The sequence below is a fragment of the Carettochelys insculpta genome, chromosome 10 (genome assembly GCF_033958435.1).
Source record: "Carettochelys insculpta isolate YL-2023 chromosome 10, ASM3395843v1, whole genome shotgun sequence".
Lineage (NCBI taxonomy): Eukaryota > Metazoa > Chordata > Testudines > Carettochelyidae > Carettochelys > Carettochelys insculpta.
Genome location: NC_134146.1, coordinates 5,992,491 through 6,018,248, shown reverse-complemented (window position 1 = coordinate 6,018,248; position 25,758 = coordinate 5,992,491). Strand labels below are relative to the sequence as shown.

General features: G+C 47.2%; 1 protein-coding gene across 3 annotated transcripts in view; it reads right to left on the bottom strand.

Moving 5' to 3' along the window:
- Positions 1–288: 288 nt before the first annotated feature.
- The window catches only part of GIGYF2 (GRB10 interacting GYF protein 2), a 166,707-nt gene continuing 141,237 nt past the window's right edge, over positions 289–25,758 (bottom strand). For all 3 annotated transcript variants that reach the window (XM_075004672.1, XM_075004673.1, XM_075004675.1), the window contains 3 exons: positions 16,823–16,986; positions 16,285–16,432; positions 289–4,825 (listed from right to left, as the gene is read on the bottom strand). In XM_075004672.1, the coding sequence (XP_074860773.1) occupies positions 4,758–4,825; positions 16,285–16,432; positions 16,823–16,986 (380 nt within the window). In that variant the 3' untranslated portion in view covers positions 289–4,757. The remainder of the gene's footprint in view (positions 4,826–16,284; positions 16,433–16,822; positions 16,987–25,758) is intronic.

Below are 25,758 nucleotides of genomic sequence, written 5' to 3'. Positions count from 1 at the left end.
GTCTCTCCAGAATTCACTGCTTCAAACTGCACATCAAACCCTTCCCCTGTGCTAACCACTGGATTGCTAAAATGACTTATAGAACTGTGAGGAGGGGGTTCTTTCTTTCTAAGTACTCATGAAAATCTTATGGAAAGGGCCAAGAGCTGTAGGGAAGTAGGGAGGAAAGTGGTTAATAACCAAAGATTCCCCATGCTTCTGAACTGTAAATGCAAACAAAGATGTGTACCTGTTAGGCCAACAGGGACCAGGACTCCAGAAACCATTAGCAGGATCAGGTGAAGAATGCTGTGGTGAATCATTTCTTCCTCCCAGAAGAGCAGATCCGAAGGAACTCTCAAAATCTCTTCCAAGCAGAAAAATCTTGGCAACTTCACTAGAATAATGAAAACTTTGTCCTGTCAGATCACATAAGCACACAGATGCACGCACCTACAGTGTAAACACCCTGCAGTGTTCACGGACACCGATTTCCAGGCAGACCTTCCTCCTGAAGTCAGGAACAGCTCCACCCTCTAAAAATTGTGCCTAAAAATTCCTCCCCCAACACATGCACAGCCAAACTGTTGGGAATCAATTACTCCTCCCAGTCTGGTGAGTACACATAAGTGGCTCTTGGCTGAATGCCCCAAAGGATTCGGGGCTATGTTTGAAATTCTAACTTTTGGGTGTCCATCTCAGGTCTCATTGGAAACAACAACAGGATTTATCATAGAAATCAGACCAAAAATAGACATATGGTTCAATGCTTCACCCTCCTGTGTGTGGGACAGTTTTATCATAACCAAAGAACAAATGACTTGAGCATTAAATATACTCTGAAATCAAGCCAAAGTAGCTTCTTGCTCTCCGTTTTCTGGACATAACACTAGAAAGAGACTTAGAAAGCTCACCGCACATTTCCCCCCCTCAGGGTCACATACTTTGTCAAGAGCTGACAATTGCCTTCTAAGAAGCATCTTCTCAAATCACACACACACGTCAGATTCCAGATATTTTTTCCTGGCCCTTCCCCCTGCCCATCAAAATGTGCTCAAGAAAGAAAATTAAACAGCAAAGAACAAATGCACCTTTTTTTTTTTTTTTTTTTTTTTTTATCTAGGCTCACCTGAGCACTTCAGTGATCAGAGACTCGGAAAGGAAAGAATCTTACAAAAAAAAATGTTCCAACTTACCGATGATGGGACAATTTCACTCTGTTCTCTCTCAATGGGCCCAGAAATTTTTTTTAAATTGGTATGAAGGTTGAACATCTAAATGGCAAGGAAGCAAATAATTTCTGTTCAGAGGAGCACTGTAGCTCAGAAAGCTAGCCATATGTTTTTGAGTACTTAAACATCACAGTACCCCGTTCTCTAGGATTGGAGGATGTAATCAGTTGGGTGGGGTTTCTGCTCTTAGGTTTCAGATTCAAACTTTTTGGTTACAGGATCTCTTTGGAGCTATTTTACTTTGATGTGTATTTCAATACACTCTTAAATCAAGTTGGAAGGCTAACCCAGATTCAGGTTTCCACTTTTATTTTTTTTTTTTTTTTTTTTTTTTTTTTTTTTTAACTTCAGGCCAAATTTTATGCCAGAGCAAGTGGAAATTGGTGGATGTAAGAAGGAAAGAGTGCACCAGAAGCTGCAACCTAGTCCACTGAAATATTATGAAGCACAACTTGCTTCAGAAATCACTAGTGAAAAGAGGTTGCAAATGCCCCCCCACCACACTCCACATTATCAAATCATGACTACTTAAAAGCCATAATGATTCTAGTTCCATACCTTACCTGACAAGCAAACTGGGAACTGGCACACCTGTAACATGGACCCCACCCAGCCCAACTGACAAAACGAGTTCCAATTTTTCACACCAAATATTGACGCAAGTGACCCTAACCATTCTTGAGACTCATGCCATTGATTCACAACATAAAAAGGTACCAGTTTTGCCATTTGAAGTAATTTGCTCCACCACCGCACCAAATCAAAAGGATGCAAAAATACAGCATGTGAAAATACGTCACGAGACAGCGTGCAGTGTCCTTTCCCATCCACCGCATTAACTGACTGTTAACAGAAGCCGTTCCATATTCTTGTAGGGGAGTCAGATGAAGTCCTTAAAGTTAATGCAAAATAATTGCTCCCCCCTTTGCTTTTGCTGTTTCTATTTAGCAATCACTGCTTCGCTCTTAAACCGCATGTTCCTGTTGGAAATTACTGTGGCTGGCTTTACATTATGTTCCTGTAAAATCGGCTTCAAAAATTACCTTCTGTAAATTAAATGCCACTGCAAAAGGAGACAGGACAATACTCATGAAAAGGTCACATGCACAGTGGCTACTTTACAAAATTTAAGCATTATTTACAAAAACTGATTTCAAGATTTTCTCAACCAGACGTTTTAAACTAATGGAAATTTTTAGCTTAAGCAAACTGGGAATGGGAGGGGTGAGAGCACGCCTGGACGTAAGCAGGAAAACAAAGTGATATTAATCAATGTAATCCTTTTTAACACGTGATGGTAATGGACCAATTACCTCCTCATCATATCCTTTTCAATATACACACACTAGCAGATGACAGCTGGCATACGGTTGGGGAAATAAAAGTATGGTTTTGTCTAGAAATGGGAGAACACACAGAATGCCCTACAACAGCCCTTCCCTGAACCTGAAATATTAGGAGTGAACCTCTCTCTACTTTAGTGAAGATAACGGGACTGAGAGCGTGCTTGCTGATATATACTCTTTCTTGTGCGTTTGGAATTCTTAACAGAAAACTAGCCAGGGGCTCTCTCTTTCCCAAATAAACAAGGTGAGCTTGAAATGTGTGTATACATGGAAGGAAGCGTAGGGAAGGTGTTGTGCTATAATTTTCCAATCTCATCTTACTGTTTATTTGGTGCTCTAAAATTATCAAGGTGAAAAAACCACCAATGTTCCTCAGCCAAGAGGGAACAAAGCAGCAGTTGTTACTTCAGGTCCTGTGTATTTGCTTGTTGTTTCTTGATGAAAACTGTGATGAAGATCAAAAGTTTCAGGTCTCTTTTAGCTCAGGAATAATCTCAAAATCATCTTAGACAAAAACAAGCAGAAAACGCACTCTTAGATATAATACAACCAGGTTTTATTTAAGTTCTCTCTCCCCTCCCCCTGACTGGCAAAAATTTAGAGGGAGTTTAAAGTTTTGTAAACATTTTAACTGCCCCTCTTCCCCTCTTAATGAATTTACAAAGCAAAGGAGACAGGGAGACCAGATTTACAACAGTTCCAAGTCTCACCATGCTATTGGATCCAAAAACTATATACAAGTCTGTAGCAGTCTCTGTATAGTTACTGTACATGTTTGGGGAGAGGAGGAAGAAAGAGGAGGAAGAGGGGAAGTCTGCCCCCAAAAAATGAATAAACCAAATGAAATAAAACCCAAAGCCAATCTGCTCTGGAGCAACTTGAGACTCCTTCTTCAGGTAGTGATGACAGAAAGGCACATTGCCTTTACACAGCTCCACCCAAACTACAGCCTTTTCCCCCACAGGCTCACTGCAGCCCTCCATTAATGGGAGGTGGGATGGGGGGGGAGGTCAAGTTAAGTGCATTTGCAATTTCAGGTTTTTTAGCTTGTGCAGGGAGCAGGGAGAACTGGGATTGTATCAGTATTGAGGCAGTATGGATTGAAATGAAGGGAGTTGAAGGGGTAGGAGGGACTCAGTGCCATTACCTCACACCTCACTTTCTCCCTCTCCATGGTTTATAAGAATTCAGATGCTGCCTCCTGTTAGGTTCTCATTTAATCTCATTCCATGATGAAAAGGATAGGTCTCAGCCCCGTAGTCTGAACACTATGGTAACATAAATCTGAATCATTGCCATATGAACCCAAGACTGTGGGGGATACTTCTTTGGAAAGTAATGTCCTTCCCCACCCAAGACTTTAGCTGTCTCTTAAACGAGACAAATTCACAACAGAAGGGCCTCCAATAAATAGGTCCTATCCCTATGAAGGTTATATATAAAGGAGTAATTTCAACCTGAAACAGATACACCCCCTCCCCCAGATTATACATTCCCATTTGTCCAGGAAGGATGGAGCCTCCTGGCAGGAGAACTCCAGTAACTATCATCACTACCTAATGAAGACAGACTCAAAGCTTTCCCTCCAAAATTAATGTGCTGAGAGGGGCTGGCAAGAGGTGTGCAACATCAAACCAATCCAAGCTAAACTCCACCCACCACCACCCTCTCCGGCTGTTGCCAGTTCTACAGTTAGCTTATGAATGCACTCCTAGATGTGGAGAGCAACTCTTGTCCTGATGGAGCACTGAAGTCAGTATCTGTGTGGCATTTTGGTTTTGACCAAATCTCTGTTAACCACAAACTCTCTCCATGATTGCACAAGTTGGATGTGATAAGCATGACCAGAGAAAGGAAGGTACCATATGCAGAATCCCAGTAGACTTTCCAGATAAATCAGTGGAAGAAATGATAGCACAGTGAATGCTTGCTGCCTGCAGTCAGCCTTTTTGGGAATGAATCCTATCTCCCACCCACCTAGGAGACAGAGCAAAGTCCACATGTCTATAGGCTGACGGAGACAACAATGACCGTGCAGTCTGGGATAAAGATTTTGCTGGGGGTACAAACAGCAGCTGAGATGACTGATTTCGTAAATCTCTGCAAGGTGAAGAAAAATGAAGATGGAGAAAGTACTGTGTCCAAAGGTGGAGAATCCATGGTTAACAGACACAGGAAAAGCCAGTCAACCTGCACAAGATCAGTAGTCTTCCAAAGTCTCTATTTCTCCCATATTGAGCCGCTCTGATGAGGCATTCACTGAAAATCCTGTAAAACAAAAAATGTTTTTAGTCTGGAAGTACATATATGATATACATCATTTTTATTTACTATATGCAACATCTGCTTAAAATCAGAAAATGGGGAATCCATGCCTAATTAAAACAGATCTACTCAAATTTCAATTTGACAAAGACACCAAGGTTACCACTCAGAGATCTGGACAAAATGTCACAGGATCTTAAGTGATGAATCATAAATAGCTTGGACTCATCTTAAGTCTCTCAAAAGACAACATCTTTAGCATCACTGTGCCTCAACACCATGCTAGGCCACAGGACAGTAACATCTTGGAAGGAAAAATGTTTAGAGCATCAATACAGTATTATTTCTAAGATGTTCTTCAGTCTAGTGTTTAGGTGGTACAAGAAGCAAGGCTAGCCAGTGCAAAGATTTAACATTCATGGACCGTGCTCATCTCTCCTTAGCTTCCGAAGATATGAACTTTCAGTCTGAAGTGGTATCACCTTTCAATTTAAAATCCTTTTACAGCTAGAAGCCTGATGGAGACAGCATGCAGATGTACCAATAAGCATACCTTTAGAATTAAAAGCACCGTAAATGTTTGTGCTATTTTCAATCTCTACATTTTATTCGTTTACTTATTTTTCAGCAATCTGACACTGGGGGAGTTGTGCAAGGGTGAGATTAGGAAATCCAATATACACTCAGAAATAATTCCCAAGCGTTAAATCATATAAATGCTAAAGATCAGATGTAGTAAAAAGAGAGAAAGAATGCAAGCCAAAGTTAAAAAGCCAATATTGTCACAGCTATTCTGAACTTTGGAACTTGTCATTTTTTGTACAAATCTCATCTGAACACCAAGGCTGTGTCTACACTACAAAAATAACTTCTGAAGTTGCTTTCTAGTGTCTACACACACCCTACTTCAAAGTTAAACTTCGAAGTTGGGCTCCCTACTTCGAATTTAACTCCAAAGTAAGGGAGAATGTACGTAGACTCTCTGCTGACTACTTCGACGTAATGGCTAACTTCAAAGTTAACTTTGAAGTTAGTTCCTGGTGCAGACACACCTCAAGAGTTGAAAAACTGTTGTACTACATTTTTTTTGTGTGAAGAGCCTGCATATAAAGGAACTATGCTTTACTGTTTTAGATCATATATGTGTTTAGAGAGCTTAATATGTAACCACTTTTAGGGATGTTAAAGTTTAACTGTTTAACCGGTAAGCCTCCCCCTAAATAGATGAGACTTACCAGTTACAGTTAATGAGTAGGGGTGGAGTAGTCCCCATCAACAGCACCCCCTACTCCATGATGGAAAAGGGGGGCAGCTGGGAAGGCCCTCCTAGGCTAGGGTGCTGAGGATGGGAGATGCTCCAACTCTGCTGGAGTGTTCCCCAACCTGCAGGGGCACCATGGGCAAGGATGCCACAGCTGGGCCAGAGCACCCCTGGTCCCCAGTGCAATTTGTTGAACATTATGCCCAGTTTTTAAAAACGGATTTAAAATTCCCTACGTTTACTGTATTCACTGGTTTCAAGGGTTGTCATAGCTGGGGGTGGTAGTGGGGATAAGCTCCTACTATCTATAACATGCTCCCATGGTGTGCGTCTCCAAAACCCTCTGACAACCGAAGTCCAGCTCCTGGCCTTCACGTGTGGCTTAGTTTCTAAGCCCAGCGAAACTGTTTGCACTGACAGAAGGGGCAAAGGCGGGTGACTGGCGCCTTAAAACCAGTTGCTTCGGGCAGATGGGGCTCCTCAGCCTGGGAAGGCTCACCTAGGAGAAGGGAACTCTGATTTAAAACCTCCGCTGCCTTGCGGCGATACCTAGTCATGGGAAAGGCTTCGGGAGTAAACCCCGAAGAAAAATCCAGAGATGGAGCCCCTAAGGCAGTTTTAGGTTGTGCTCAATCTCACTCTGGTAGCTCCTGCGAAGACACTGGTGCCAAGCTGTACTGGCTTTTGCCTTTCCCTTGGATTACATCGGGGCGTGGAGAGGGGGAACCTGCTGCTGGGCATCAGCTGGTTCTTCAAACTTACTTGCCCAGGCCTGCGCCCTGGAGAGGACACTCCAGCATCACTTTCTGTGCGGTGACAACACGGGAAGCAGCAGTTACGGGTATTAAGCCACTGCACTCGACTGCCATAGAGTGAGGTGCCAGGGGTTGCTTCCAACGGTGGGAGAGGTCTTCGGATCTCATTGGGCAGCTACCGCCCACCTCAAGCTGGGCAGCCCCCAGCCAAGTAGGTGCTGCCTCGCCACGATCCACTTGCTCCACTGGGTGTGTGGGGCTTAGGGAATCACCGACAGCTGGATCGTTAACCTTACACCAGGCAAAACAAACAAGCAACAAAATAATCCAGCCTTCAGGCTAGGCACATGGAATGTAAGGACCATGACTCCGGGCCTTACAGAAGACCTACAGAGCATTAGTAACCCCCGGAAGACAGCAACCATTAACAATGAGCTGAGAAGACTGCGGATGGACATCGTGGCCCTCCAGGAAACAAGGCTATCATCCTCTGGATGTCTCAGGGAGAAGGACTTTTCCTTTTTCTGGCATGGGAAGCCTCCAGAAGAGACCAGGGAACATGGTGTTGGCTTCGCAATCAGAAACAGCCTAGTTGGCTCAGTCATACCACCAAATGTGGGAACTGAGAGAATGCTGAAAATCCAGCTTCCAACACCATCTTCAGCGTCTATGCGCCTACTTTAACTTTTGCCCAGGAACTTAAGAACAAGTTCTATGATGAATTTAGCACTGCCATCAGTGAGGTACCTTCCCATGAGCCGCTATTCATCCTTGGCGACTTCAATGCCAGAGTTGGCAGCGACTACCACAGCTGGCCATCCTGTCTGGGACAGTTTGGAACAGGGAAGATGAATGAAAACGGACAGTGCCTCCTTGAACTCTGCTCCCAACATGGCCTCTGTGTAACCAATACCTTCTTCAACGTCAAACCCCAGCACAAAGTTTCGTGGTGACACCCAAGATCGAAACATGGGCACCAGCTTGACCTCGTCCTCACCAAACGCAGCCGTTTACGTAATGTCAGGGTGACACGTAGCTACCACAATGCAGACTGTAACACTGACCATTTGCTCACATGTAGTAAGGTGCACATCCAGCCGCGAAGATTCTTTCGCTCCAAAAAGGAAGGGAGGCTGCGCATTGACACTGGCAAGACTCGTGACCCTTCAAAATTATGTGAGTTTGTCCAAGCATTTGAAGAGGCCTTGCCCCGCCTGGACGACACTGATATCAGCAAGAGATGGGAACAACTACAGGATGCTATCTATAATACTGCGATATCTACCTTTGGGAAGAAGACAGTCAAGTCTGCTGATTGGTTTAAAGCCCACACTGAAGTGCTGACGCCCCTGACTGAGAAGAGGAGACAGGCACTGGCTGCATACAGGTCCTCTCCCAGTGAGGTGAACCTGCAGGCGCTCCGGTCTGCTTGGAGTCAAGTGCAGCAGGTTGCTCGGCGGTGTGCCAATGATTACTGGCTCCAACTCTGCTCCAAGATTCAGCAGGCCGCGGACACTGGTAACGTGAGGAATGTATGATGGGATCAAGCAGGCCATCGGTCCATCACAAAGAAAGACTGCCCCACTTAAGTCTGCCACAGGCGAGGTCTTGAAGGACAGAACCAAGCAGATGGAATGCTGGGTGGAACACTACTCACAGTTGCATGCCAGAGAGACCGTACTTACAGAAAGAGCCCAGAATGCCATTGAGCCTCTGCCCACCATGACTGAACTCGATGCTGAGCCCACCTTGGAGGAACTCAGTGACGTGCTAAAAGCACTCTCTTCTGGAAAAGCCCCAGGGAAAGACTGTATTCCCTCAGAAATCCTCAAATGCGCCAATGGTACCCTAGTTTCAGAGCTGCATGGAATACTTTGCCAATGCTGGAGAGAAGGCAGCGTACCGCAAGGTATGAGGGATGCTAACATCGTTACTGTCTACAAGAACAAGGGTGACAAAAGCCATTGTAACAACTATCACGGCATCTCCCTTCCCAGTACCATGGGGAAGCTATTTGCACATGTTGTTCTGAAGAGGCTCAATGTTCTTGCAGAGAGAGTCTACCGAGTCTCAGTGTGGGTTCAGAGCTGAATGGTCCACCATAGACATGGTTTTCTCTGTTAGGCAACTACAAGAAAAGTGCAGGGAGCAGAACAAACCTCTGTATATTGCCTTCATCGACCCGACCAAGGCATTTGACCTCATCAGCAGAAAAGGTCTGTTCGCGATTCTGGCTAAGATCAACTGTCCCCCAACTCTGCTCAGCATTATTAGGGCCTTCCATGAAGGCATGAAGCGGACCATCATATACAACGGATCCACACTGAACCCTCTGAGATTCTCAGCGGAGTGAAGCAGGGGTGTGTGCTGGCTCCAACACTGTTCAGCATCTTCTTTGCAGTTTTGCTCAAATATGCCTTTGGAACTGCTACAGAAGGCAACTCTCTCTGCACGAGAACGGATGGCAACCTCTTCAAACTGTCAAGGCTTAGAGTGAAGACCAGGGTGCTTACGAAGCGTCTAAGGGAGTTCCTTTTTGCTGACGATGCAGCTATTGCTGCTCACACTCAGCAGGAACTGCAGTCACTCATAACTCACTTTGCGGATGCATGTATGGAATTTGGCCTCACAATCAGCTTAAGGAAGACCCAGGTGATGGGGCAAAACGTGGGTAATGAGCCATCTATCAATGTGGTACATATTGTGGTACGTATCTATCAATGTGGCAAGGCACGTAGAAGAGCACGAATTGTTGGGCAAAAGTCAGCATGGTTTCTGCAGAGGGAAGTCGTGTCTAACTAATCTATTAGAATTCTTTGAAGGGGTTAATAAACATGCGGACAAGGGGCACCCAGTGGACATAATATACCTAGATTTCCAGAAAGCCTTCGACACGGTCCCACACCAAAGGCTTTTATGTAAATTAGGTGGTCATGGGATAGGAGGAAAGATCCTTTCATGGATCGGGAATTGGTTAAAAGACAGAAAACAAAGGGTGGGAATAAATGGTAAATTTTCACAATGGAGGAGGGTAACTAGTGGTGTTCCCCAGGGGTCAGTCCTGGGACCGATCCTGTTCAACTTGTTCATCAATGATCTAGAAAATGAGGTAAGCAGTGAGGTGGCAAAGTTTGCAGATGACACCAAGTTGTTCAGGACAGTCAAAACCAAAAGGGATTGTGAAGAACTACAAAAAGATCTCAGCAAACTGAGTGATTGGGCAGCAAAATGGCAAATGAAATTTAATGTGGGTAAGTGTAAGGTAATGCATGTTGGAAAAAATAACCCAAATTACACATACTACATGATGGGGTCAAATTTAGCTACGACAGATTAGGAAAGGGATCTTGGAGTTATAGTGGATAGTTCTCTGAAGACATCCACGCAGTGTGCAGCGGCAGTTAGTAAGGCAAATAGGATGTTAGGAATTATTAAAAAAGGGATCGATAATAAGACAAAAGATATCATACTTCCCCTATATAAAACTATGGTACGCCCACATCTTGAGTACTGCGTGCAGATGTGGTCTCCTCACCTCAAAAAAGATATATTGGCATTAGAAAAGGTTCCGAAAAGGGCGACTAAGATGATTAGGGGCTTGGAACGGGTCCCATATGGGGAGAGGCTAGAGAGACTGGGACTTTTCAGTTTGGAAAAGAGGCGACTGAGGGGCGATATGATAGAGGTATATAAAATCATGAATGGTGTGGAGAAAGTGAATATAGAAAAATTATTTACCTTTTCCCATAATACAAGAACTAGGGGACACCAAATGAAATTGATGGGTAGTAGGTTCAAAACTAATAAAAGGAAATTTTTCTTCACACAGCGCACAGTCAACCTGTGGAACTCCTTGCCCGAGGAGGCTGTGAAGGCCAGGACTCTATTAGGGTTTAAAAAAGAGCTTGATAAATTTTTGCAGGTTAGGTCCATAAATGGCTATTAGCCAGGGATAAAGTATGGTGCCCCTAGCCTTCAGAACAAGGGCAAGAGATGGATGGCAGGAGATAAATCACTTGATCATTGTCTTCTGTTCTCCTTCTCTGGGGCACCTGGCATTGGCCACCGTCGGCAGATGGGATGCTGGGCTGGATGGACCTTTGGTCTGACCCAGTATGGCCATTCTTATGTTCTTATGTTGTAGACTACGAACTGGAAATCATCCATGAGTTCGTGTACCTAGGCTCGATGATCTCGGACAACTTGTCACTTGACAGCAAGATCAACAAGCGCATTGGAAAAGCCCCCACAACGTTCTCCAGGCTGACGAAGAGAGTATGGGCTAACAATAAGCTCACTGTACAGACCAAGGCACAGGTCTACACAGCCTGTGTTTTGAGCACACTGCTGTATGCCAGTGAAACATGGACTGTGCGCTCAAAACAAGAGCAGCGGTTCAACACATTCCACATGCGCTGCCTTAGGCGCATACTCGGTATCTCACAGCAGGACAAGGCCCCCAATAGCGCAGTGCTTGAGAGGGCAGGCACCGCCTCCGTGTTTACCCTTCTCAAACAGAGGCGTATGCGCTGGCTGGGCCGTGTCTCATGCATGACAGATGGCCGAATACCGAACGACCTCTTCGGCGAACTGGCATCTGGAAAGAGGCTGAAAGGGCGACCTAAATTGTGCTACAAGGACACGTGCAAGCATGACCTCAGCGCTCTCTCTATCAGTGTGAACACCTGGCATTCGCTCGCCTCAGACAGGCACGCCTGGAAACAGGGAGTGAAGGAAGCTCTTGCTATGTATGAAACTACCTTGGTGAAGGAAGTGGAAGACAGGAGAGCCCTCAGGAAGATCCCTGCCCGTGATACCAGAGTGACATCTGCTTACTGCTGCTCACAGTGCGGAAAGGACTGACACTCCCGGATTGGATTGCACAGCCACAGAAGATGCTGCTCGAATCAGTCCAACTGGGGCGCAAACCCATGATCCCTCAGGATCGAAGGATGCCTACTACTGTATTCACTAAGTTAAGTGGACTCCCTCTGGTGGTATATTAATTTCTGGAACTTGAAAGAATATTTTCTAGTTGATAAAGTGCTTTTAATTAAAGCTATTATAATTAAGCTCTGTTACAACTATTATTATTTAAAACTCTACGTTTCAGTACATCAGATTTTCACCATTCTATTAAGTAATGATACAATATTTATTTGACATGCCTGTAGATAGATGGGGGAGAGGTAATATCTTTATTGGATCTGCTTTTGTTGGTAGAAGATAAAAGCTTTAAGCTACACAGAGTTCTTCTTCAGATCCAGGGAAGGAAGCAAAGGGTATGATATAGGGGTAAACTGGAATTAGTATTTGCAGTTTTTATATCAAAATATGTTGTATGATCTCCAATATAAAACACTTAATTTTCTGAAAACACTATGTGAAATCTAGTGAATAAGGATGCTAATTTTAACATAGTTCGAGGATTACTGTACTTTTCCATAGAGGGCTAAAAATGAATTAAGATCTTTTCTAGTATGCGATATGGATGGATATGTTAATCTAAATTTAAAAAAAAAAACAGCAGCTGATCAGAAATCAGTGAATACTATCCCTTAAGTTACAAGGTAACACCAAAATAATTGAAGTTACTAGGTGTTACATGGCTAAACCACAATGCAACTTTTGTAATCTTTTCCCCCATTTTTATTTACCAAAGCAGACAATTCAGAACAAAGTAACTACCCTTTCTTTGGCTAGAGGTGTGAGATTTATAAAAAGAACAGGATCAAAGAGTTTTCTTTTTGCCAGCTAGGTGATCCTTTCAAACAAGACAATTGGGAGAACTGTGAAATTCACACTCTATGAACTCTGTCCTGTTAAGGGAGTCAAATGGGGGAAGCAGCGTGGGAATGAGGAATAGATGCATGTCATGCAGTCCTCATTCGGCAAAAGTGTCAACAGTTACTGAACTGAGGATCACAGTCTGTGTGTGTTAACAAAGTATACAGAGTAGCTACAGTAAACAAGCAAACAGGAGAGAATTCCTAGCTGTGGTGGGGAAGAAGGGTAAAAAAAAAAAAAATCTAAATCACAGGGAAAGTGATCGGGGAAACAGAGAGGGTTTCAGCATTTCATACCTTCAGTATAGAAAACACAAGGAAGTACAGGCCATGGAGAAGTGAATCAGAGTCACTAAGACGCATACGATGAACTTGTTTCAAATACGGAGACAAAATAAAAAGAGGCTCCAAATTTCAGAGAGCTATAATTGCGGGAAACATCAAATGAGAAACTACAGAATTCAAGAGAAGATAACAGGAGTATGAGTTCTGGAAGACAAAGTGACACGTGCTACATATAAAGCTGGTTTACAAATGTAGGAAATCAGAGAAACGAGTGAGTGTAGTGTTAGACTGAGGTCCTAGTCATGGAAAGAGTAGATATGAACAGTAGAGGCGACTGAGGGAATTACATGGAGGTGGAATTTTAGTTCACATTTTATCATAACCCAGACCTAAACACGTTTCTACTGTATCAGTACTGCTCCGATGGCTACTTTCTAATTCTTTCTAGTTTTACAACATTTTGGCACTTACTTAAGGCTCTTCTTGTGTAGTTGTAGGTTTCTTTGCAGATGTCTCTGCAACTTTAGTTTTGTTTTGTTTTGTTTTTTTTTTACAGATAGGGTTGTTAACCCTAAGCCAACCCCTTTTACCTCAAGGAGAGGTGATCCAAATTTGTCTGGTCTCTACCTTTTGATTTCTCTAGCTTGGGAGACCCTTCCAGGAGCAGTAGCTCCTGCTAGCATTGCTCTCTGGGTCCTTGAGACAAACAAGCCACCTCGCTACCACAATGCTCCATGCAGAGTACAAAGGTGTAGTAGTAGTAGAAGTAATAATGCCTTTCTGCTTCAAAACACTTTAGAGACATCCTCACATCAATCTTCCTCACTTACAAAAAGAAACTGAGGCAAACACCAAGACCATAGAAGGAGTCTGCCAAATCTTAAACTCAAACAATGTCTCTGATCCTTCAGAGGTGACCAGCTTTGTTCATTTCTTTTTAAAAGTTTGACCTTTCACACAGTGACATTTGAATTTTTGCAAAAGATAAAGCAGTTTTTTATCAGTGTTATCAATATCAGTATCGGAGGGGTAGCCGTGTTAGTCTGGATCTGTAACAGCAACGAAGGGTCCTGTGGCACCTGACAGACTAACAGAAAAGTTTTGAGAATGAGCTTTCGTGAGCATCTGATGAAGTGAGTCTGTGCTCACGAAAGCTCATGCTCAAAACTTTTCTGTTAGTCTATCAGGTGCCACAGGACCCTTCGTTGCTGTTATCAATATCAGTGTTACCAATCCATCATTTACATTCTGTCTAAAACAATAAGAAGCCTAAGGAACAGAAAAGACTGAATTTTTAAGCTTTCCTATTTATAATATCCCCATCTAACAGTTAAATTTGCTTTATATGGAAAAAGAACCAATGTTAAATAGTACTATTGAATTCCTTCCAAAAAAACTACAGTGGCAGTTATGTCAACATCCTAAACCATTGCAAAATTAGGACAGTGATCTTTACTTAATCTAAAAAGCCAGAAGCCTTCCTGTCAGAACAATAAAAAAAATTAAATTTTAAATCTTTTAATTAAATCTACATACGGAAAGTTAAAACATGTAAGTGGAAAACCAATGCTGCAAAATCTGTCTGAAGGAAGAACAGGTTGTCATGAGTAGCTTTTGAAATGTCATGAAATGCAATTTTTATTACGCAAAAATGCTTCCATATTATCCAAACTGCAGTATTTGTTCTCCATCACGATTATATTTACTTGTAGAAGATTTAGCTGGCGTTGTTCACATCCTTGACTTGGTTAACTTTTGTTTGTTGGAAAATAAAATGAAAATGTGCGTACTTCATTTCAATCATTGCTCCGGGGTGGGGCTGGGGTTGAGAGGTTCAGTATACAGGCTGTCCTGAGGAGCCAGGACTACTCAAGCCCTCTCTCACTGCAGCTTCTTGGGGACAGGCAAGAAGAGCTTCTTCATAGCTGCTGCAGCTCCAGGATGTCTCCGGCTGTAGCAGGTCCAGGTTCACCTGCTTCCTGTGCCCCTCAGCCAGAGTGAGGAATGCAGCAAAACGAGCACTTTCCCCTCGTTCTCCGATAAAGGGGAACAACCAAGCAATGTTCCCATATAAAATCAGGAGAGCTTCAGGCCTTGCCCCTGTAAGAGGCACCCAGAGGCTGGGAGGCTTGGGCAGTTCCAAATGGCGAGTCTCTTTTCTGTATGGTTTTATGACAAGCAATCCCATTGCAGGCACATCCCCTTCTCTTGTCACTACCAAACTCTCACCTTAATTTGTGATAAGAGGAAACTGCCTACAGAAATTAGTGTTCTCTTACGATTTAGAAGTTCTTGAACAGACAGATTCTCAGACAAACTCTCTCAAATACACAGGAGATAACATCAGAAAAAGGCTGCATTTCTCTGAAGACTTTTTAACCCTTCTTTGCATCACCAACCAGGGATCTGTTGGTAGATCTGGGAGCCTCTGAGAGGAGATCCTGGCTGGTGTGGTCAGGAAGCTGTCAAGTGTCAGCACTTCAGTTGCTCCTCTGCTGCCATGCTGCTCATGCTTTATGCCTTGGAGCTGACCCCCAGGAGCCTCTTACTAGCTGTGCAGGACAGGGGAGTCAGCAGAAGGAGGCGCTGACATCTGGATGTCACACCTGCCCCCTCCCCACTGCATACCATCACCACACAGAGGGGGGATGTGGCAGGGCTCTGGGTGCTTGCAGCTGCTCCCGTGTCTGAAGGTAGTCAGCATTCTTACATGTGCAACGAAAATCTGTGGTCTCTCACACAAACACACCCTCTTTCACTCACCTTGCAACCCAACACACACTTGTGGTGTTGTTGTTACTACTATTACTTCTTTGAAAGTGTGTTGTTTTAAATTTTTGGTGGGTCGTCGTTTTTATTTCTCTCTCACGCTTAAATTTCTTCTGAGTACTGAGTTCTAAAATGCCTACTCTATTGTGGCTGGAGTAATTACCCCCAGCAACAGCTGGGAGCCCTTATGAATCACCAGGCCCTAAAGCAGCTGTTCCCTTTTACCCATACCTGTTGGCAGGCCTGCCTGAATCCAAATTACTTCCCAGAGTCTGCACCCTGAACCCCCTCTTACAGCCCCTACCCCAGGTTCAGCCCAGAGGTCCTCCCACATTCCAAATCCCTCAGCCCAAGACCAGCACCTCAACCCTCATTCACTGCAACCCTTCCCCAGTCTGGTGAAAGTGAGTGTGCAAGGTGGAGAGAGTGTGGAGGCAATGAGCAAGGCGGGGCCTCAGAAGGGGCAGGGAAGGAGATGGGGCCAGGCTACGTGGGTTTGAGGTAGATTCTGGATTACACTTGAATTCAAAAAGTTATCTTGTACTTATAAAGGCTGGAAACCACTGATTTAGAGGAAGAGCCTAGGTTTGAAGTACCAAAATTCACCTAATAAACTGGGATCTGCTCGAACCATTTTTTGTTTCTTCTTTTTCTTGCCACTCTGCACAGCCTCAAAGTTTGATTGCTGGTTGTTACTCTGATTTGTCTGAAAGACGGAATGCAGTGCACTGTGGTTCATCCCCCATACTGAATCCTGGAACAAGAAAGTCTAGATTACAAGCTAGAATTAGATGGTCATTGGAAGTACACAGGTGACACCAAGTATCTTTTCATATGACACATACAACAGAATATTCATTAATCTATCCAATATATTTACTTTTTTATAAGGTAATGCTGCACCACAATATTATCTCCCTATAAAGTTCCTTACACACGATCTCAGATAGTTACAAAACTAGTGAGGGACAGGTGCAGTCTATACAATTATACAGTAATTCCTGCAATATGTTCCCACCCATCACTCTGGTTAAGCTCCCCTCTTCACCACCAGGGGCTATATAAAAAGATGCAGATTTTCACTGAGCCTTTGATATCCTCTCTGGAAATACCCTCCCAAAGCAAAGGTCAAGCAAACACGTACCTGCTGCTGCTGCCGCTGCTGACTGGCTTTTTGTTTGGCACGGCGCTCTAGAAACTGCTTGGCAAATTCCTTAGCCTCAGGGGTATCTCCAAGGTAGGCTCTGATGTAATCATGGACCTCATATGGAGACTCCACTTCCTTCAGGAAAGAAACAAACGTGGGAACTGCAATACGAGGGGAAGAAGATGGACCATGAGAGAGACATGTGTTGATGCAGGAGTGTGTGTGTGCAAAAAGCAAGCACTTTGTGTACTTTATCCAATTCTTTTTTCATCAAACTAGCAGCCATTTTAAACAGTCTCTCCTGCTAAGTTCCCCAGAACACAGCCCCAGCAGAAACCACTTACTCACCTTTATCTAAATGGTGTTCTTTGAAATGCATTGCTTGTGTCCATTCCAAGTATGGCAATGGTATGTAGAGTGCCCATGACCATAAGCTTTTTCATTTAGGTGTATCTGTTGGGCTGGGGTTAGCTTCTTCCAGGTAGCCTCCATACTGCCTGAAGCATGCCTGTAGCACCACCAGCGCCGTTTGCTTATGCACTAGTGTGAGAGGCACCATCAGCCCCACAACCGCTCCGTTCCTTCTCAATGCCAAACTGACACAGGGTGGAGCCGCCTCCTCAAGACACGCTTAAATACAGATTATCATCCAAGATGAGATATGAACAGTAACTGGCAGGGCTTTCATCCTGCCTGATAGCTACTTAACAGCTTAGTACTCTCAAGGCAGAAGGCTAAGGCATGCCTGAACTCCAATGAGTGAACCCACCACTCTTCTGAACTACTGTGAAGTTTTGGGAAGAAACTGGCAGGAAAATGGCTTGACTGCTATGTAATAATGACACCACCCTCAGAATGAAAACTGGGTGGGGACACAGTTAAACCCTTCCCTGAAGAACACTATGTACAGCGGTTGTGACTTAAGGGTGGCAGCAGAGGACACAACGCTAGAGGCTCAAAAGGTTAGGTCCATGAGTGTTAATAGAAACAGATTTAATTCCCATGGGCGAAAACACATGAGAATCTGAAGGTGAAGCCTCTCCAAACCTTTAAGAAAGCACATGGATATCTTGTGCGAGAAAACTGACTTATTGGTGGGTGGAAGACAGAGATCACTGCTAGGTATATCTTGAATCTCCCTGGCAGGGCCTGCCGGTTCAAGATATGCACCTGCCATCTTGCAAAAAATACTTTTTTTCTGTCAAACAGATTTAGTTTAAATCTTGCTTGCCTGCCCTTGTCTCTTCCTTTCATTTGCTGCCTTTATGAATAGGGAACCAGAAGAAAGGTGAGAGTATAAGTACTCATACCCTTTGGCTGGCACACAGTCCTTCTCTGCCCTCTTCAAAGCGAAAGGGAGACAAGATGGAATCTGCCAACAGCACTTTGACTGTCCCCATAGCAGCCTTATTAATGGGTAGGGCTACCCTCAGTGGTGTTGCTACAATCAAAATGTCAATGAGAGTATGGAGAGACTCTTTGAGCAGCTCAAACTCTAGCCCCAAGTTAGCAGCTATTCTCTTCAGAAGCTAGTGAGGGGGCTCTAAAGTAATTTTGCAACACTCATCATGGGGCTGGGTGTGGGGAAAGGGGGAGGAGGAGGAGGAGAAGGAAGAGGAACAGACCTGTACCAGAGGAGGAGCTCCTCCTCGTCTTCTGCCTCTGCTACCTCAATTGGACTCACATCTTGTCTGTTGGTATTGGTCTCGTTATTGGAGTCAGGGTCTAGTGGTGAACGGAGAGGTGTGGGAGCCCACCTCTCAAATGCAAAATAGTAGGACCTGTGGATGATGGTCCTGGTAACCAGGGGAAACCCCCATGGATTCCAAAATGGCCACTGCATTGACCACTCTGCTCCTGGCCAGGTGGCGACTCATACTGGGGTCTGGTGGCATGTAGAACAGGTACTGGAGGCAGCTCTTGGGACAGGCATAGGGCTCCACCTTAGATTCAAAAAAGGTCCTGTTGAGTTGACCAAAGGGGATATTGAGTCTGCCATTTGCTGCACAGGGTCCATGAACCAGTGTCAGACAAGGGAGGACCCTGCAGAAGAAAGAAGGGCTGACTTGCCTCTAAAGTACCGAGCGCCGTGGTGCTGTGAAAGAGCTTGGAGCACTGTAGGTTCTCCTGCTCATTGCAGTCACCTGCTGTCTTATTAGGGTTGCCTGTAAGTCCCTGGCAACTGCAAAGGCCTCCAAGGTAGAAGGCACTGTCATCACACTGGAAGCACGCTGATTTCTGGCATTGGGAGACAGGGTATGTGGTGGGTGGCGCTTGCTCTGAACTCAAGAACCCTCAGGACACAGTCACCTATGATGCTGTGGGGTCCTGGGGTAGACTGGACCTCTGAAGGCTGCACTCTACTGTCTTCCCCTTGTTTGCCTTTCTTCAGTACTGGGGATCGTCCCCTCTCAGCTATCTCCTGAGAACCAGAGATGGAGAATGAGGCTGAAAAACAGGTAGTGCTAGGGGCGGGGGAGGAAGGAGAGAAGGGAGCTTTGCACTGAAGCTGAAGTGCTTGGTGAATCCGAGTTCCTTAAATCCCACTTTGATGTAAGAGCAATTTCCAATGGGACAGACACAGAAGCTAGACTGAGGGCTTTCTTCACACAAGGCTGAAAGCCCTGATAGATCTGACCATGCTCTCGTACATGGAGCATGGGTCACTCACCACCATAGGCTTACCACTGGAGGCACAAGGTTCAAAATGAAGGAACCTGAACCCAGGGCTGAACAGCGCCCCTGTACATTAAAGGAGGAGAACTAAGTATCTACAGTACATTAGCACTGTTCGCCCTACTACTACGCTAAGATTAATAAACTAAGTTTAAAAAAAAAAAAGAAAACCAGTCAAAATGCGTTGCTGAAACAAAAAGGTCCAACTACCATCATGGGTGGTAAGAACTGAGAGGTTGTGGGGCTGGTGGCACCTCTTACATTGGTGCGTAAGTTGCAGCATCACAGTGCACAAGAGTTATCCTGACAGATTTCACTTAGTGAGAAAGCTCCATCAATGCTGCATGCAGCGTGCACACATCTACCACGGAACGGACATGAGCAACCAACCAAACAAAGAAAAGTTACTCACCGTAGTAACGGTGGTTCTTCGAGATGTGTCCCCGTGGGTGCTCCACAATAGGTGTCGGGCTTGCCCGGCGCCGCAGATCGGATCTTCCAAGCAGTTTCTGCCGGACCGCACATGCGCCGGCGCGCACCGCTCCCTTGCGCGCTCCTGGCCATGTGCGCGATCCGGTCCCCGCCAGTTCCTCGACCAACCGCCTTGGGTGCCCCTGCAAAACACTAACAGAGATCCGAAGCGGGGAGGATGGGCGGGTAGTGGAGCACCCACGGGGACACATCTCGAAGAACCACCATTACTACGGTGAGTAACTTTTCTTTCTTCTTCGAGTGTCCCCGTGGGTGCTCCACAATAGGTGACTACCCAGCAGTAACCCAAGATAGGAGGTGGGTAATCGGATTACGTGCAGCTTGCCCCGAGAGGACCGCTGCAGAGAGACGGGTATCCTCTTGGAATACCCTGTGAAGGGCGTAATGTTTGGCGAAGGTGTCGTAGGATGACCACGTCGCCGCTCTGCAAATGTCTTTTAACGCAACGCCCTTGAAAAAGCCTGTTGATGCCGCCACCGCCCTAGTGGAATGAGCCCTGGGAGTGGCCGACAAAGGAGTCTTTTTGAGCTCGTAGCACATTTTTATGCAGCATACAATGTGCTCTGAGATTCTCTGCGAGGAGAGACCTTCTCCTTTCGATTTGGGAGCGAGGGAGACTAGGAGTCTATCCGTTTTCCGGAAGGACTTGGTCCTGTCTACGTAGAAGGCTAGCGCCCTCCTCACGTCCAGGAGGTGTAGGCGCGCCTCTTCGTTGGAGTTATGAGGCTTTGGATAAAACGAGGGTAGAACAATAGGTTCGTTAATGTGAAACTCGGAAGAAACTTTGGGAACAAAGGCTGGATGCAGCCGTATGGTTACCGCCTCCTTGGAAAACACAGTGCAGGGTGGCGTTGCCATGACTGCCGCGAGCTCGCTCACCCTACGACCTGACGTAATTGCAAGAAGAAAGGTCGTCTTTATTGTAAGGAGGCGGAGGGGAACCGTGGCCAAGGGCTCGAACGGTGGTCCCATTAGCGTGGTAAGCACCAGGTCCAAGTTCCACGAAGGTGGAATCGGTTTCCGAGGGGGGTATAGGTTTACCAACCCTTTGAGGAACCTGGTAACCATAGGGTGGGCGAACACCGTGTGCCCTTCCTCCTCATGTCTGAACGCCGAGATGGCGGCAAGGTGGACCTTCAACGAGGATAGCGAGAGTCCTCCTCTCTTGAGGTCCAGTAAATACTCTAGTATTGTAGGTATAGGCACCAAAAGGGGGGCCAGCTCTTTGGTAGAACACCAAGCCGTGAAGCGAGTCCATTTTTGCTTGTAGGTCTTCCTGGTGGAAGTCCTCCTGCTACTTTCTAGGACTTGCTGTACTTCCATTGTGCATGTGCTCTCTAGGGAGCTGAGCCATGGATTAACCACGCTTGCAGTCGCAGGCTTTGGGGGTGTGGGTGCACTATGGACCCCTGGGCTTGCGTGAGCAGATCCGGCGCCACCGGAAGAGGCATCGGTGGACGGTCCGACATGCGCAGGAGTAGGGGGAACCATTGTTGTCGATCCCACGTTGGGACTATCAGGATCATCCAGGCCCTTTCCCTCCTGGCTTTCTGCAAGACTTTGTGGATCAGCACTGTGGGAGGAAACGCATAAAGCAGGGGGCCCCTCCACGGGATGGCGAACACGTCCCCCAGGGACCCCCATCCCAGTCCTGCCCTGGAGCAGAATCGTGGGCACTTCTTGTTGTGCTGAGTGGCAAACAGGTCTATTTGGGGAAAACCCCATGCGTGGAAAATCGGCCGTAGCAGATCGGGACGGATCTGCCACTCGTGTGTGAGTGCAAAACGCCTGCTCAGCTGGTCTGCCTTCACATTGTGCGCACCCGGCAAGTATGAGGCTTTAAAGATTATATTGTTGGCGATGCACCAGTTCCATAAGCGGATTGCTTCCGCGCATAAGGCACGGGATCGAGCTCCTCCTTGCCTGTTTATATAAAACACGGTGGAGGTATTGTCTGTACTGATCCCGACGACTTTGCCTTGTATGTGGTCTCGAAAGTGTCTGCAGGCGTTGAACACTGCTCTGAGCTCCAGTATATTTATGTGTAGTGACTGTTCCGTGGGTGACCACAGTCCTTGAGTCACCTCTTCGCCCATGTGCGCTCCCCCACCCTATGAGGGAGGCATCTGTAGTGAGAAAAACCGATATTTGCGGCTGGTGGAAGGGTACCCCTGTTAGCAGGTTCCTGGGGTTTACCCACCATTGTAGGGATTTGCGCACCCCGGCTGTGGGCGACACCAACCTGTGAACGGTGTGTACTGCCGGTTTGTATACGCTCACCAGCCAGTGCTGCATGCTGCGCATGTGTAACCTGGCGTTCTGTACTACGAACGTCGCCGCTGCCATGTGGCCCAGCAGCTGCAAGCACGTCAAGACCGGCACCGTAGGGCTGAAGGTGATGACCTGCACGAGGGAACCGATGGCCCGAAAGCGAGCCTCTGGTAGATATACTCTCGCTGTAACCGAGTTTACGAGAGCCCCTATGAACTCCATGTCCTGTGTGGGGTCTATTTTTGATTTTGCCAGATTGATAGCCAGGCCGAGTGAAGAGAACGTGTTTGCTGTGACGCGTATCATGCGCAGAACCTCCCCCTTCGACGCCCCTTTGAGCAGGCAGTCCTCCAGATACGGGAAAAGAAATACCCCCTGTCTGTGCAGGTAGGCTGACACCACTGCCAAGGTCTTGGTGAAGACTCTGGGGGCCGAGGAGAGGCCAAACGGTAGGACCTTGTATTGGAAGTGTTCGTTGCCTACCATGAAACGGAGGAATCGCCGGTGAGCCGGATGGATAGTTATGTGGAAGTACGCGTCTTGTAAATCGAGGGCTGCGAACCAGTCTCCATCGTCCAGTGCTGTAAGGATGGAGGCGATTGTGGCCATCCGAAAACGTTGCTTGCGCAGGTACCTGTTGAGGCCGCGAAGGTCTAAGATGGGCCTCCAGACTCCTGTCTTTGTCTCCGTGAGGAAGTACCTGGAGTAGAACCCTTTCCCTTGCAGTTGCTCCGGCACTCTTTCCACTGCCCCTATGAGCATGAGATGGTCCACCTCCTGCCTGAGCCTCGCTACATGGGAGGCCTGCTGGAGGTGGGGCTTGGGTGGAGGTCGTGACGGTGGGAGCGACTGGAAGGGGATGGCGTACCCCGTGGCTATGATCTCCAGCACCCATTTGTCTGTGGTGATCCTTTGCCACTGGTCGTAGAATGGTCGGAGGCGATGGTGGAATAGTCGCTTCGGATGACCTTGTGCGATGGTAGTGATGGCGCAGCCCTGGATCTGTATGTCAAACTTGTGACTTTTGGCCCCGCCCCGAGGACGCACGGCTCTGTTGTGAACGTCGCCTGGGAGTTCTGTACTGCTGGTGCTGTTGATGTCGCCCTTGCTCGTAACCCCTGTGGTACTGGGGGCGCTGTTGCTGGTACTGGTACCGTCTTTGTTGAGGGTAGTACCTTTTCTTTGTGTATGGAGGGGTGTAAATCCCCAGGGTCCTGAGTGTGGCTCTTGAATCTTTACTGGAATGAAGGACCGAGTCAGTTGATTCAGCAAACAGCTTCTGCGAGTCGAAGGGAAGGTCAACTATCTTCGCCTGCAGATCCCTCGGTATACCCGAAGTCTGGAGCCAGGACTCCCTTCGCATCACCACTGCCGTTGCTGTGGAACGTGCTGCTGTGTCCGCAACGTCCAGGGCGATCTGAACTCCCGTCCTCGAGGCCGCGTAGCCTTCTTGCACTATGGCCTTGAGCACCGGCTTTTTGTCCTCTGGAAGCGAGTCCATGAGGGAGGTTAACCTGGAATACTTGTCGAAATTATGGTTCGCTAAGTGCGCTGCGTAATTTGCCATTCGCAACGTTAAAGTGGAGGAGGCGTAGACCTTTCTGCCGAACAGCTCTAGCTTCTTGGCATCTTTGTCTGTTCCCCCTGTCCTGAATTGAGATGTCTTTGATCTTTGTTGCGACGACTCCACCACCAAGGAATTTGGCTGTGGGTGGCTGAACAGGAACTCCATGCCCTTCGCCGGCACGAAGTATTTCTTATCCGCTCTCTTTTGGACAGGCGGAATAGTCGCAGGGGTCTGCCATATCGTAGTGGCGGACTCTAAGATCGCTTCATCAAGCGGTATTGCTACTCTGGAGGAGGCCGGAGGTCTCAAATTTTTGAGGAGCTTATGGTGTTTCTCTTGCACCTCTGCTGTCTGGATGCCTTGCGTGAAGGCCACCCTCTTAAACAGCTCTTGAAACTGTTTGAGATCGTCCGGAGGATGGACGTCCCCCGGGGCCGTAGCCTCGTCCGGGGAGGAGAGCGAGGAACCGCTGGGGTATGTCTCTCTGGACCCTTCCGGTTCCTGCTGGTGATGGTACACCCTCTCGCTAGAGGTTTGCGAGGGAAAATCTCGGGGTTCCATAACCAGTCCCCCCTGAGATGCTTGAGTCTCTGTCCCCGGTCGCAATTGCCCTCGGGGGTACGAGATCGTCTGTGGGGATCTTTCCCTAGTAGATTGCCGATGGTGTCTATGCCCCGTGTGGTAGGGGCGACCATGGCAGTATAGGCACTGTTCTTGGGAAGGTGACCTAGACCACTCCCTTGGTGCATACCCTCTGCGTCTGGGGGAGGGAGATCGTTGAGACACTGGAGAGAGCGATTTTGCATAATAGTCCAGCGGTTCAAACCCCAGGAAGGGTGAAGGTGGTCCCAGCCAGGGTGAGGCTGGTTGCAAAAATGGAGAAGGGGGCTCCGGGTAGGCTAGGGGGGACCCCTGCCTTCTGGTTGGAGTCTGCAACATAAGCGGAGGGCTGTGAGAAAGCAACTCCACAGCCCTGTCCGGAGAGGGGCTGCAATGCCTCCTCTTGTGTGCAGCCTTCCCCCTCCCTGGAGGAGGTAACTCCGCCCCCTGACGCACAGGGGATCCTGGCCCCGTCCGCACCGTGCTAGGCACGCTCGAAGGCGGTGCCGCACGTGCAGTGTCCTTCGGTGCCTGCAGGCTGCGTGCCTGGGCGCTCTGCACCGCCGGTTCCCCGGGGGTCAGTGCCGCTGCCTGCGGTGCCGCCGGTACCGGCGCTTGTTTAGCCGCCGCCCTGCCTGCGGTGCGGGGCGGCTGGCTGATTATCGGAGGCTGAGCCGCTTCCACGTGGCTCTCCGTGCCGCCGCCGATCAGCTGTTGCTGCGGCTGGGGGCTGCGCGCTCCTCCCGTCCCGCTCGCTGTTGCTGCCGGCAGGGATCGGGCTGGGGAGGCTTTCCTCCGTTTTTGCGCTGATGGGGTGAGGGAGGCAGCTTTCCTTTTATGGGCCCCGGAGGGTCCCTCCTGCTGCGGCCGCTCCGGCACGTCTGGCTGGAGGGCTTTATCAAAAAGCAGCATTTTAAGTCGCATCTCCCTGTCTCTCCTTGCTCTGGCTGTTAATTTAGCACAGAAGGAGCATTTCTGTGCAACATGGGACTCCCCAAGGCACCTTATGCATAGACTGTGCCCATCGGACGCTGGCATCGCCTCTCGGCAGGACTCACATTTTTTTAAATCCTGAAGAGGACATTGTTGGTGAGTCTTTCAGTTGTTAAACGGGTACTTAGCACCTTCTCTGTGCTGTTTTCCCCTTCCGATGGCCTGCCGCAGCAGGAGGGCTGATGGCCCTATGATCCTGGCCTCCGGCGCTTGTTACTGGGACTGGATTGAAGCTGTCCCGCTTGTAGTTTGTTTGTTGCTTTTGGTTTGTTTGTTTTTTGCAAAAATAACAACCGGCTAACTTGCAGTAGCCTAAGTACTTGAAAAACTTTAA